At 44.6% G+C, this 15,030-nt stretch overlaps 1 protein-coding gene across 3 annotated transcripts in view; it reads right to left on the minus strand.

Annotated features, from left to right (window-relative positions):
• The window catches only part of HS6ST2 (heparan sulfate 6-O-sulfotransferase 2), a gene marked incomplete at both ends in the record, with an annotated part of 281,173 nt that overhangs the window by 31,393 nt on the left and 234,750 nt on the right, over positions 1–15,030 (minus strand). For 2 of the 3 annotated variants that reach the window (XM_079727294.1, XM_079727293.1), the window contains one exon: positions 7,130–7,216. The exons of the other annotated variant lie outside the window; for it this stretch is intronic. In XM_079727294.1, the coding sequence (XP_079583420.1) occupies positions 7,130–7,216 (87 nt within the window). The remainder of the gene's footprint in view (positions 1–7,129; positions 7,217–15,030) is intronic. 3 annotated transcript variants of the gene reach the window in all.

Here is a 15,030-nt window from a genome sequence, read left to right on the forward strand (position 1 = left end):
AAGCGTAATCCAGAAAAGAAAAAAAATGATAAATTGGATTTCAACAAATTAAAAATTTCTACTCTACATTTAAATGCTTCTACACTCCAGATTTTTAGTCCGTGCTGGATTCATAGTAATTATCTGGATAGCACAATAGTTTTGCCCTGTGTTTCCATACTCTTTTTTTAAAATTAATTAATTAATTAATTAATTTTTGGCTGGGTTGTGTCTTCATTGCTGTGCGTGGGCTTTCTCTAGTAGCGGTGAGCGGGGGCTACTCTTCCTTGAGGTGCGTGGGCTTCTCATTGTGGTGGCTCCTCTTGTTCCAGAGCGTGGGCTCGTTGTGGCACGTGGGCTCAGTAGTTGTGGCGCACGGGCTTAGTTGCTCCATGGCATGTGGGATCTTCCCGGACCAGGGATTGAACCTGTGTCCCCTACACTGGCAGGCGGCTTCTTAACAACTGCATCACCAGGGAAGTCCCCCATACTCTCTTAGTATTGAAAACCATAGTGGGCCCTGTTTCACTGGTCATTTGTCTGAAAAACAACAGGTTTGGCCTGGAGGCATTAGAAGATGCCATTGATTTAGCCTCTGTAATTCCTTCAGCTCAGAAACAGCTAAGCTGAAAGCTAAAAATATTGGGGTATAAAGGCAAGATGGAGCATGGCTAGATAGTTGGATGGGGGAAGGAGGGAGGAAGGGAAGGAGGAAGGGAGAAAGAGAGGGAGTTCTAGACGGAGAGAGACACGGACTGCAATAGGGAGACAGAGACGGAGAGAGATGTGTTACTCAGAGGAAAACGGAGGAATCCTATTTAACATCCCTCTTCTTTGCACTCCTAGGCCTTCTCAAGTGAGAGAGGAGTAGAATTCCAGCCAGCACCTGGGAAGTGGACGTAACCCTGACGTCCCCCGGAGCAATGCCAATGAGAGTTCTCAACCATGTATGTCACAGAGGAGAAAGGAATTATTGAGGACCCCTGCTCTAGAGAGCAGCATGTTGAGTCTGTGATTTTGTGCAGCAGGTGAGCAGGGAGAAAAATGACAGCTGCCTTGTAAGGCTCCATTAGCACAACACCCTTCTTGACTAAGCTGGAGAACCAGGATCAGCATGGACAGTCAGATATTTAGGGGGATTTATTATGTTCGTTAGTGTACTCTATATCCTAACCATCATAGAGATGCACGTGTACCCCCTAGGAACTATTTCCATAACTGGACTGTTTCTTCCTGGATCTCCCAGTAATTTCTTGTCTCACTCAATCTGTGGGCATTATTTATGTATTGCCAGTGGTGCTGGGGCCTCTGCTTCCCCATTTCTGGAGCTGGCAAAGCAGATAACCAGAGCTCTGATTTGGTCAGGATCATACTGGCAAGGTCACACTGTCCCCAGCTGCAGTATGTTGGCAGCAGAGGCAAGCATAATCACTAGTTGACATTTACTAAGCACTTGCCATGTGCCAGGCACTAGAAGAGGCTTACTTGGATTTTATTTTATCCTCACAATAGCCCAGTGAGGTAGGTACTAAGCTAATCAGTGATAGAGCCAGGATTCACATCCAGGTCTATCTGACTCCAAAGCTGATGTCCTTTCAAATACACACAAGGCTGCGTGATTAATTTATTTAAAGAGATCTTTGAACAGCCCCAGCTACAGTTGGTTAGCACTAGGTGAAACCTCAAAATATGCCAAGCCTATGTGTTATTTACCCCTTGTTATTAAAAGTCCTTTTCAAATGTCTTATGTTGCTTTCCTGCCTAATTAATGAGTGTACTTTCTGGGGCAGATTTGACTTTTTTGTTGTGACCAAAAGTCTCGCACTATCCTGGCTGGGGAATATTGGAGGGAAAAGGCAATTCGGCTATAAATGTACTGATTCTCGGGCACACTCCACTCCAAGTTGTTCTTAGGAATACATTCTGACATTGGCTTATGTTTTTGTCATTTGCTTTTTTCTACAAAGGAGCAACAGCAGAGAGGGAGGGGGAGGGAGGGGGTGGGGGGAGAGAGAGAGAGAGAGAATGTGTTTGGGGCTTTCGTTTTTCACAAGCTTTTGTGATATTAGACTTAGTCTAATAGCTAAACTAAGGCACTGTTGACATCATCATCACATCAAACTACAGCGCTTATTTGAAAAGTTCAGTACTTGACCATTTGATTGCAATGCTCACAGAGCATACCACAACTGTGAAGTGAAAATACACACACACACACACACACTCTCTCTCTCTTTCATACACAGAAGCAAAACTAGGGGTTTTAGTGGTAGTCACAGCCTACTGTCTTAAAAGAAATACATGGCCCTCAATGAGAGGAAATGACATAATCATGAGATCATAGTACGCAGGACATGGACTCCAGTGATGCACATGTAAACAACTCAATCTGAACATAAAACCGCACCACGCTGAATCCACACAGAACAAGCAAGATTTCACCTCTTCTCTCTAAAGCAGGAAAGTTTTCCATTTGGATCCTGCCAACCAAAACCAAAGGACTGTTGGTGTGTTTAGTTTATTTATGAAGCTCTGTGCTCCTGACTCTGCTCATCGAGAGACTGCTGAAAAGATAAACAGGCCTGTCCGTCACGAGACAATTTTGGCAAAAACAGCTTGGAGTCAGTCTTCCTGTGGCATCTGCTAGCAGGGTCAGCTCTGGGTAGAAGTGTAAAGTGAGCAAGAATTGACTTGACCATCTCATATTCCCCTTCTGTACTCCTTTTTCTCCATTTTAGCATCCCCTCCCCAGCTTAATTCATTTAAGCCAATATTTGTGGAACTGAATTCAACATTTATGGTATTGTTTACCAGGCACTGTGCTTGGGTGCTCTGCCCTGGTCCTGCAATAGTCCTGGCCTTCACCAGTATTTGAAAATTGAACTTGGTCTTTGTCTTTCCATAGCCTGAGCTTATGTGAAAAACACCTCAGGCTGAGAGGATTGATTCATTTCCAGCCTCATCTGCAACTGCCTGCAATCTAATTTTTAAATTGATGCCTCTGAATGTTATACACACACACACACACACACACACACACACACACCTTCAGCCTTGGTTGTCTGGTTTGAAGGAGAACAGCTATAGTGATCTACGAGTTCTCTTTATTGCTTTCTTGATGAAGGGGTGTGTTAAAGGCTCGAGATAGCTCAACAGTAATATTGAGAAAGGGTAACTGTCCAAACACAACCAAAATGATGTTATTTTGGAGAAAAAGTGAAGTGTTTGAAAAGTACATGCTCTTTCCTTTCATCATCACTACCCCTACATTTTTTTTTAAGTGGAATGATTCCAATTTCTCCCCAAGGGCTCCATTTTCACAGAGGCTAACAGAACCCACCCACACAGGTATGGTAACGTACAAAGGGCACAGCACTCAGCTGGACATCCTGAGACCAGGCTCCAAGCCTTGTGCTGTGCAATTGGCCGAAGTGTCTTGCTATCTGGGAGCAGAACTGCAGCATACATTGCCATAGAAAGAGCACCGGACAAGTATTAGAAAACCAGGATGCTAGGCTGACCTCTGCTATGAACTAGACGCGTGACTCTGGGAAAGCGACTGACCCTTCTTGAGTCCTTATGAGGTCAGCAAATGTGTTTGTTGGTCTCATGTGATGTGTGAACATGTTCAGATACAACAAGAAAATCTGTAACGGCTCCTTGTGGCTACCATGTATGCTCAGTCTTGACAGTTTAAGTGCTTGCTGGGAATAACCCAATGGATCAGCAAAAGGATTGACTGTGGCTTGATGTGTCAGATGGAATAACAGATTCACATTATCAAAGGGAACCAAATTAAATATGGTGGCCTGGTCTGGCTGGTCTCTGATTAACCTCTGCCAAACCTATGCTTCCTGATCTCAGTGGTATGGCTCACTGTTAGCACAGAAGAAACTGCATGTACCTCCCTGAAAGTCACTGCCAGGGTAGTCTGGCTCTGCTGCTCAGACATATCCCATTCCATCTGTTCCTCCCTGAAACAGAGGGCTGGTACCCAGCTTCAGATCCAGGCAATAAAACGGAGCAAGCAGAATGACGCAACTTTCACGCTGTAGGTTTCTTAAGCTACTCAGCATGCTACGCTGCACGTCAGTTGGCCCCAAATGGATTGAAGTTGGAAAAAAAAGACAGAATTGGCCATTCAGTTTTAGCTTTGACCTCATCCACAACTTTAACTTGTTTTTTATCAACATTAAAGGACTCTGCCTGTCTTAGTGACTAATACGCATTTTCCTCTTCTGACCTGGCCTTGCCTCCTGAGGGGTAAGTGGAGAAAATGAATGGGTTCGAGGGTCACTTCTCAGAAGCCTTCGTTGATATCCCCACATGATGTCTTCCCCACCAACAGCCCCCTGTGACTGCCGCACTGTAAACACCATGTTGCCATCCTCTGTCCTCTACGAAGACTGTGAGTTCCTGAGGGCACCTACTGTATCTTGCATTTGTCTCTGTGGCCCAGGGTCTAGCACAAGGGCATACAGTGAAAGCTCGATAGATTTTACTGATTACTATTACTATTATTGGTGCTAAAGAAGGGTTTTACCAAAATTGTTCATTGGGAGACCCCATGTAGGCACACGATATCCTCTCCAAGCCTCAATGTCCCCATGCATCAAATGGAAATAATAATAGTGCCTACTTCCTGAGCTTTTGGTGGGTGAGAATTAATGACACGAATTGTATCAAGTGCTCGGGGACAGAGATTGGCCCATAGCACTCACTCAACACATACTAGTTGTTACTATTTTTAGTCATGAGGTATATTTGAGGCAGCTTGACTTGTCTTCAAAAAAAGAGGAGGCCAGTTTCTTTCCAGAGAAGGAAAGAAGACACCTTCTGTCTCCCAGCCTGTATCTGGCCTCAAAATAACAGAGGAATTCTTAAAAACTGCTCCATATCCCCCTGTCATGAGGTCAAATAACATGAGAAAACCCAGCAGGACAGCACCCACCCTGGATGCTGTCCACGGGGAAAACCGCGGGGAGCAGAAGCCCACCTAGCCCCCTGCCTCCCCACCACACACTCCCAAACCCAGGAAGTAACCACTGTCTCTGAACTATAACAATACGTGTCTAAACGTTGATAGACACTGTTCTAGAGAGTGTGGGAAAATGCCCCCCGGATAGTCTCACCATATTCATGGAAGGTCAGTACTGCTGCTGTTGACAAAAATATCCTGAGGAGAAAATGTGCAGAAAAGAGTTTAAAAAAAAAAACAAACCCAACAACTTCCCGTCAACTGATGGGAGATAAGAGAAAGGGAACCTGAAACATATCCTTGAAGAGAATACTGGCTATTGGAGAACTTTTTAATCCTCATTAATAATCCCTGAAAAGAAAGAAAAATTGAAAAGAACCAGCACAATCTGTGAGTCACGTACATGGCAGATAAAAGACACCTAGCTCAGAACGTGCGGGAAGGGAGGCCCTCACCATGGCAGAAGTTTGGGAGGTGTCCAAATCCAGCAAGTGGGATATAAGATCATGTTTATCTACTTAAGAATGTATTTATGCAGGCCTCCTACTGTTAACAAGCCGGGTACGGTATTAGCTATGCGTTCTTTATGTCATCTGAACTCCAGTTCTACCAACTGCTCCACGGGGACTCTTCATTCACAAGGTAAGAGTCTGAGTTCCCGCAAAGCCAAAAGAAACAAAACGATGCTCCTTTCAAAGTGCAACAGCAATCACAAACATCCTTAATTATACATCAGGTTCTAATAAACGGAGACTGTGCCCTGCAGTTGTCAGCAGGACAGGTGTGTACAAGATACCCAGACCAGGGCCTGCCGTTTCTGCAAGCATGGATTTCAAAGCGGTTCTGCAAGGCCATGTCTGTTAACCGCGGGCACATGCTGACGGTGAATTGGGACTAATTTGGAAACATTCAGCTGCTTGGGAATGTGTGTATCAATTCCCTTCTTTCATAATTTATTCAGCATTTTGATTGTGGTGCTCAGCAATAAATAAATGAAACGAGTTCTAACTGCTCTGAGATTTCGTCTTCTGTCTTCACCACTGCTTCTGATATTCTCCAAGATAGCCCACATTCAACTTTATATGCAAACCTGAAATGGTATTCAGGAGGAGAAGGAAGAAAAAAAAGGGAGCCGATACCTCTTTCACTTTGGGAGTTGAAAATAAGATCATATTCAAAGTGCAGCATTTATGGTCCAATGCTGAATACATAAAATATATGACCGTTACAAATTCACCTTTCATGGCAAAGCCATGCTCTTGTAGTGATATATCTTATTGCTAGATTAGAGCTTTTAGCATGATGAAGGCAGCTTTCATCTTCTCCTAGATGCAGGCTGGGTTCTCCTTTGGGGCTGTTATTTCTGCCCATCACAATGTCCCACAGCCCTGAGACAGAGGGCTTACAAGAGGACCCGAGTCATTCACCAAAGGGCTGCAGCCACTTCAAAGTGGGAGCGCCTAATTGGAGGTATGTCATCTGCATGGGATCACACTGTTTCAGACTGCCATTCTCTGTTGAATCCAAAGGGAGAGGTCAGCCAATGTTGCTTTCTGGAATCAGCCCAAAGAGGTAAATCTAACATCACAAATATTCAGCCAATACAAGTTTTTGGCAATAGCAAAAAGACAGTTTCGGGTAGGTCATGGTACAGGTTAGTCGCTAGGAAAAGAATACACATATCATGTACATCAGTGACATGGTTACAATGCAAATGTAATTAAAACAGGAGAGTTATGGAATGGCTTTCCAGATTCTTCTAAATCCACCCCAAATCTTAGTGTATGGATCCAAGACAGATTTTCATGGATTTTGCAAATCATAAAATGATTGATCAGTGCCGCTGCTTCTTCTTTCTTCAACTTTTGAGACTCAATAGTCCAAATCTTGCATTGCTATAAGTCCTTGCCCATCAAAATCAGCCCTAAAAGCTATCTTTCCAAAGTCATCTCTTGACTTCCCCCTCCCTCTCCCCCCCTTCTTTAGTTCTTCATGCACCCAGTATTCCTGACACATGCCTTACTCATTTAAATTCCCCAGTGACTAGCCCAAAGCGAAGCACACAGAAGGCATTCCGCAAATCTTTGAATGAATATGAATGAATGACAAAATGAGGACAGTACATGGCTTTGTGACAGCTATGTTGGATGTACAGGGGCACTTTTCACTTACTTCCCATTCTTAGATGTGTTCCGGGCCTTTGTGGATGATGGAGAGTTGGCGCCTGGATTAGTGTTTGGAGAACCCCGTCTATCCTTACTATACCCACAGAAAGAATAGAAAAATATATACAACAATGACCACAGAGACAAAAAGGAATTAGTTACTTCATTTAAAGACTTTCAAGGTGCCTCTCTTTCAATATCTTAATTTCTCTCTTCCCCCCGCCCCCGCCGTGTGTGTGTGTGTGTGTGTGTGCGTGCGTGTGTCTCTCTGTCTCTCTCGCCTGTTGAAATAAAGCGTGATCTTATCCAGTGCTGCCCTTCAAAGGTACAGAGAGTGGGAACCATTGATCAAGTTCAAAGAAAGCTATTTTTTGGTATTCAAAGCTTGAGCTGGTGGATGCCATTAATGACAGCGCCACAGCCCAGGCCCCAAGAGAGGCTCTGGCCAAAAAAATAATGTATAAAAATAACTAGTCTTTAACATAAAATCCTTTATTTCCTGTCTCTGGGTTCTCTGTACTTCAAGTTCAGTTCTGAAGCTGCTGACTTGTTGTGAAGTATGTGGATGCCAAATGACTTCTAAAAGTCTTTGGGAGATACTATCAGATGAATTAATAATTTTCACTCATAATGTTAACATGGGAAGGCCGTGAATTCAGATATTCTTTCAGGAGAAGCACCACCTGCTTCATGAGTAATTGAATTTAAATCTCCACCTTCAATAACTCCACAGCCTATGTCAAACCTTGGAAACAATTACGAAATAAATCACTAGGAAGGTCTGCTTAATCTCTTCAGGTTAATAAACGCAGACAAATTAATCACTTGAAGGTAAACAGAAAGGAATAATTGATTGGAGGCTTCTTGATTACTTTATTCTATTTTCTTTATCAAACTATTTTTACCATTATCTTCGATTCAGCTGCTCTGCCTTGAAATTATTACTTTACTTCATCTCCAGATTTCCATGGAAACCAATTCAAAGCCCTTTTCCCCACTTGATGATGTGTGGAATTATTTATCCTGATTTCATCAGAAAGAATTTTTTTTGTTACTAAGATCTACGTCAGCATAACCCTTTATAAAAAGTGAAGGTAAAAAAGAAAAATGCATATCTTGGCTTTCAATGAGTATAATAGAGCCTTCGAAAGGCACAGAATATTGTCTCAGAGAATGTCAAAGAGCTTTCCAGATATTTATGAATCTTTTAAGTACCTCAGAAATAGGTGCCTGCAAGTAGCTGTATTTAGATGTGGGGTGAGGTAGGGTGAGAGGGTGGGTCACAAAAGATATTCTGCCTCACATCCATCAGCTTTAAGTGGCTACGTGGATGTGTCTGGAACAAGAGATAATTATGGGTTCCTGGTGATTGCCAAGGCAATACAGATGTGTGTGAGCACAGGGCTAATCAGACAGATAGCGAAAGTTCCAGCAGGTAGGATTCAGTGTCCAGGAGAGCTCCAAAGCAGTCCTTTGAAGTGGGAGTCACCAACGTGAGCTCCAATCCTGCTGGGGTGGGTGGCTCTGGAGAGAGTAGGCGCACAGTCTGTCCCCCAGGAGGTGTCAGAAGCCCGCTGAGACAAAGTGCTGAAGAACTCATGCAGCACTGCCCCTGCCCATCCATGCTGACTTCCTGGCAAAGAACTCCTTAACCATCCCTGGGACCATAGCAGCTACCATCCACATTCAGAAACCCCCTCAGAAAGGAAGTGATAACTTGACAAAAGACTGGAACTCAGAAGAATTCAAAAGTGTCCCTTCCAGAAGGCTGCTGCAGTCTCATGCAGAGGATGAAATACGCTGTGTGTTGCAAAATTCAAGCGGGTCTCAATTCCCTCACTTCCACACTCAGCTCACTGGCCACTGAGCCTTCCTCCTCCCACCCCCTCACTCAAACTGGAGGCAGTGGGAAACTTTGCTGGAAGCCTTCTGAAACAAGGGATCTTTTGATCTTGCAGGCTGCTAGGTTCAGAGTAGTAGGTGGTCATTCAACACCCTGTCTCCCAAGTCACTAAGTTCAGGCATCCACGTTCTTTTGAATAAAAGACACCCATTCCCACTGCTGTATTCCCAAGTCTGTGCCTTTCGAGCCAAGGGTCCTTTAAAATCTGCATGACAAGTGACCCTCTTTAAGCTCAATGCAGGTCACCGCAGGACATCAGGGAAAGCTGTCAGCTGGCTGTGGCAGCCTTATTAACAGCTGCTTTGGAGGTGGGAGGAGGTGGTGGTCCTGGAGCAGTCTTCCTTTAAGTGATCGAAATAAGGACCCCCTCTGACCAAGTGCCAAATCCTTTAAGGGCAGATCTGAGTGGAATAAACACAAAACTTGCTCAGAGAAAAATCACAGACGGAAGGTAGGGCACCAAGACTGGAGGTGAAAGTAATCAAATAACTCAAAATGTTTGTTCCGTGCCAATAGCAGATCCACTGACAGTGGCAACAGGTATCTGAAAGTGGGGGAGTGGCCAGCAGAATGGTGGCAGGCTTGGATCCTAGGAGTTTAATTCTGTAGATGTACTAAGGAACTGTTGTATAGAAAGGCTGGCCTAACACTGAGGGAAAAGTGTTCCCCTCAAAGTTCCAGGCTGAGTACGTAAATCTGGACAAGATGCTATGATTCTGAAACTTTGAGAAAGAGAGACCCCAAGTTTTCCAGAAGTGCTCCACGAGAGAGAAAGAGAAAATCCTGCAACTGCAGACTGTCTGGGAGCCTCAGAGATCTGGAAAAACATGGGTCAATGATCCAAAGATTAAGATGCTGCCGAGGATGCTGGCCACTGAAAGTAGCATGCGGCAATCCCAGGGATTTATAGGAATAAGCCCTGACTTCTTTTAGGATACCTGGATGATAACTTGGGGGTATATGAGATTGGGGGGGGTGCCTGGAATTAGAGCTAGTTTCCAACTTACACATCTGAAACAGGCGCACCCCAGTTGTCATTATTTTGTCTGTCTCTAGACCACTTGTCGGCCCTTTTGACTTTCATCTCCTCTTTGGGTTGCGATATTAAAAGCTATGGCCTGAAATCCCAGGGGGCATGGATCCAGGCTTCTCCCACTCCTCAGGAGTAGCTATCTTATTCCTGGGGTAAGATTCTTTCCTCTCTCCCTCCCAAGCCGGCCTCATCAAAGACCTATGGATACAATTCCAGGTGGGTTCCTGATTGGAAAATTTAATGAATGCCAGCACTCGCTCTGTCTGTTTGGTCGGCTGTCCATCAACATGTATCGTAAACCATTTTCCACCGGCTCCATAAATGTCTCCAACACCAGAAAAGTGAAAAATAAAATCCTGCAGTATTAGGCACATTGTATCCAGGTGGGAAAACTGTGACTAACCCAACTCTTCAGCATTTTCAAAGTGTTTCTGATTGAATAATTTGATGCTGAAATGGCATCCAGGGTACTTAACCCAAAATGGCAATCAGATCCACTCCAATCTGGATTTTTCTCTTAGGTCAGAGAGGTACTTGAGGGAGAAGAACCTAGCAGTTTCAAACACCCTCGACTCACTTTCTTGATGGGTGGCATACAGAAACTTCGGCATTTCCGGTAGTACTTTGTAAGCTCTTTTTGGAATTAATTCGTCTCAGACCCATGAGAAATAGTTGTGTTGCTCTAACTAAAACAGCACTGAATTTTTAAAAATTAATTTTCAGGGCCCTAGGAATTTGAAATTGTATTTCAGAAGAGAGAGTTGGGCTATAATACTCATTGTCTACATATCTTTTATTTGGCACTTAGCATGTGGTGCCTGTAGTGTTGTTTATATTTTACTGTTTATCCATCTCTCCAACTAGCTCTTAAGACGGCACTCCAAAAAATATGTGTTGAACAAATAAATGAAAAAGCTGGGCTTCCCTGGTGGCGCAGTGGTCGAGAGTCCGCCTGCCGATGCAGGGGACACGGGTTCGTGCCCCGGTCCAGGAAGATCCCACATGCCGTGGAGCGGCTGGGCCCGTGAGCCATGGCCGCTGGGCCTGCGCGTCCGGAGCCTGTGCTCCGCAACGGGAGAGGCCACAACAGTGAGAGGCCCACGTACCACAAAAAAAAAAAAAAAAAAAAAAGGAAAAGCTGCATTTCAGCTCAGTGGAAAAGGAGTGCCATGACTGTATCAATGTCTGGCCCCGGTGGGAGAGAAGGAAGTGGTGACACACATGTCCCATATTTTCCATGCCTAAGGAAGAACGGTCTGGGAAAACTGGATTCTAGTTACTGATGGTTGATCATCTCATGGATCACAAAGAGGTGAGCTTAGAAAGGACTTGCTTGGATGGTTGGCTAGTGCCGCGAATAACAACAAAAAGTCTGTTGCATTTGTATGGCTTTTAGTGTTTTTCCAGTGTGTGCTCTTGTAAGTGGTAACAGAGATGAAACCCAAGCTATTGTTAAGGGTTTACTTCAAGTCTCTCTGGGGAAATGGTAGCTACTCTTTGCTCCCTAGAAATGACCCTTGGCTTCTTAGAGCTCCCAGGATAAGGAAATGTACTTTACAAATATAGAGTCTAGCATGCATAGAAGCTCATCTATCTCCTTCCCAAAAGGTGCTTGAGTGCCCTCTACAACATATCAACCCACCAAGTGGTTGTCTTTTGAAGCCTTTTAAATCATGATTGCTTCCCCATGAAAGCCTGCTTTTCTATTTTCTAAGAGGCTCACGTTGCTGAAGTATTTTTGCCCTTGTCCTGTTACTGAGCAAGACAGCTCTTCAAATATTGATTTCCTTTAATTAGAGCTGATGAGGATTCTTCATTTCATTTTTCTGTCTTGCTAGGTTATGTCCTGAGTGGTTTTCTTTCTTGGTTCCAAACTTTTTCCTCTACCCGAAGTGTCTAAAGTCGAGTCCATGCCTCTTTAAGCATCCTCTTCCCACGATCTATGATTTCTATTAATCATCAAGCAAAGAAAGTTCAGTTCACTAAGCTGTGCTTTCCTTTAGCTTCCTCCCCTAGGTTCCCTTTGCTTAACTGTGGGCAATGACTGAGGGTTTTTAGACAAGAGAAGATGCTCATCTTTATTGCTGTGAAGCCCCCATTGTGGCTACAGTCTCTCAGAAACAACCTCAGGCATTCAAAGCATTTACTCAGGAATCTCGAGTTCTAATCCTGGCTCCCAGGGAGGCATGTGACTTCCTTCTGTCTTAGGATTCGCCTCTCTAAAGCAGAGGGCACTCAGCTGATCAGGTAAACCATTCACACAGAAGCACACAATTACTTTGTAATTGCAGAGCTCTTGGAAAAGGCAGCTGGGACACTCACATTATCTTGGCCTCTCCCCTTCCATTAACTTTTCACTCTAACAACTCACCACAGGGGCACTGGGGACTAGAGCAATAAGCTTATTGATTATTGTTGCCCTTTTGCTCTCTTCACCTCTTGGCACATGCTGTTTCTGCCCAAAGAAGGCGGTCACATCCCTGAATGCCTCACTGGCATCAGGAAAGAACATGATCAGTTCCTAAATTATATTATTTTCTCATTTCGGCTGGCTATTCACTTAAGTCTTTACCAAGAGCTTGGATGTTGGCTACAGACTATCAGAGGACACTGGAACTGTGTCTCACCACTATTGCATTCACATCCAGACCTGGGTTCCTCCATCAGATAGGGGATTGAGAAGCAAAAAAAAAAAAAAAAAAAAAAAAAAATCATAGTTCTGGTATTGGATGGTTTAGGGTGATTGAGACCTGAAATATGATGGGAACCTGGACCACAATAGTTGTTATGGGGGTGGAAAGAAGGAAACCACGCACGGCATAGCAAAAGGAAATGACTGAACTTGAGAACTGACTCCATCTGGAGAATGAGAATAAAGTCTACATGAGGCTGCTGAGAAGGTTTGGAAGCTGAATGACTGGGAAAACAGAGGTGCCAGTGAAAGAGACAGATTCGCTGGGAGGGGGATCTGGACTAGAGGGGAAGATGATGGATTTGGCCGGGAGCATATCGAGTTGGGGTGTTGATGGACAATGTCCAGCAGGCAATTAGAGAGATGGTACAGCAGCTCAAGAAGAAAGAGACAGGGTCAGATGTACAGTCATCGCTCCCAAGTGGGAGTCAAAGCTGTGAGATAAGCCGCAAAGCCTGATGGGACAGCAATCCATTGTGATTAACGAGCGGATGTTTGGGGCGGGGGACAGCCTGTACCGGAACCCACTTTCTTCCACCCCAGTTTGTGATGATTTACAAGTGGGTTCCAAAGTCTTATAATGCAGGGGTTCAAGGAAAAGAGCCTGAGCCAGTTCACTTACTCGTATAGGGTTCAATGCTAAAGTTAATGAGGGAAAGTACAGGCCTCAAGCCTTTTTCGGTCCATAGGCTGCTATGGGTCTGTGCCCATAGGCTGCTTCTCCCCATCCTCTTAGCCCAGCCAGATTGCTTACAGGTCACAAGGCGAGCTGGACACCAAGGGGAGAGGTGGGTGGCAATCACTGTCAACCCATTTCCCAACGACACCTCGCAAAGTACATCCCAGGCTGCTGTCACCTCAGTGTAAGGAGGGCAGCCTGGCAGAGAAGCAAAACTGAGCTTTAGACTTTGGCTTCACTTGCAGCTCATGTCCCTTCCTCTTTGCTCCCTTTTTCCAAGGACTAACCACATATCAGAGACTATACCTCCCATTGATCGTGCTAAAATCCACTCCTATTTTTTGGCATGATTCCCTTCCCTTTTCCTGTTCTCAGCCTTTGCACTGTGCCTCACGAACTGGCATCCTCAGTCACCCTCTCTTAGCATTCCTAATAGTACAAGGATGACACAACTAGTAATATCACAGTTGGGGGTGGGGGCAGCCTGCCTGGGAGAAAATCAAGGGCTTTGCCCTTGAAGAGCCAAAGTACCTCATGCTTCCTGAGTTGAGCTGAGTTCCGGAGGGCAATGTTTAAGGACCTGTGGCCATTACCTTTCCCAAATTGAGGCAAGCTTTGGCCTCAAGCTCTCGATCTGCAACCGACCCACTGAATCACCTAACTTCTCTGGGTCTCAGTTTCCTCTTCTGCGAGTCCTACTTCTTAAGGCCACATCAAAGTTTTGAAAATTATAAAACATTAAATAATATATTCACTCAAAAACGTTTACTGTGTGTTTTCTGTGTGCCCTTCATCCTGTTGGGCCCTGGGGATATACTGATGAGTGGGACAAGGTTCCTGCCCTCAGGCAGCCCAAAGGCTAGTGCAGGAGGCAAGCACATTGACAGATACAAAACAACACCTTGTACCAAATGGGACAAAGCAAGTGTGAAAAGATACTAGGGAAATAAACCATACGGCAACCACCTATGCTTAGGGGAATCAGGGAAGGCAAAGGTAAAGCTGAATTACTATGATGAAATTTATGATTTTTGATTTGTTAAAAATCATAAATCAGAAAATGAAACCTGGGTTATGAGAATTTTCAGAAAATAGAACGAATTATGCCTATCCTTAGTTTGAAACACTTATCCGCCAACAGTGGCTCATAGACTTAGACATGAGAATAACCTGGAGAACTTGTAAAACCCAGATAGCTGGGTCCTACCCCCAGTCTCTGATTCAGCAGATCTAGGAAGCGGGCCTGAGAATTTACACTTCTACCAAGTTCCCAGGTGATGCTGATGTTGCTGGCCTATGGAGCACACTTTAAGAGCCACTGCCTCATCGCTTCTCCGCCTTTCTGCTAAGATCAAGTGGGGAGAACCACTGCCTCACAAGAAGCATGAGACAGCCACACTTAGTGGCCACTGAGGGATCACAATCTGCCGTATCCATTGCCCCTGCTTTCCAGGCAACACAATTAGAATCTTCTGGATGAAATATCCCCCCTGTACTGCTACTGATTCAGGAAAAGGCAGACGCCAAGGGGCTGCCAACATCCATCTCTGGAGAAGCTCCTCTTTCCTGAGGAAGTGGCAATTACTGCAAACATCACAGAG

This window comes from Hyperoodon ampullatus, assembly GCF_949752795.1.
Source record: "Hyperoodon ampullatus genome assembly, chromosome: X".
In the NCBI taxonomy this organism is placed as follows: domain Eukaryota; kingdom Metazoa; phylum Chordata; class Mammalia; order Artiodactyla; family Ziphiidae; genus Hyperoodon; species Hyperoodon ampullatus.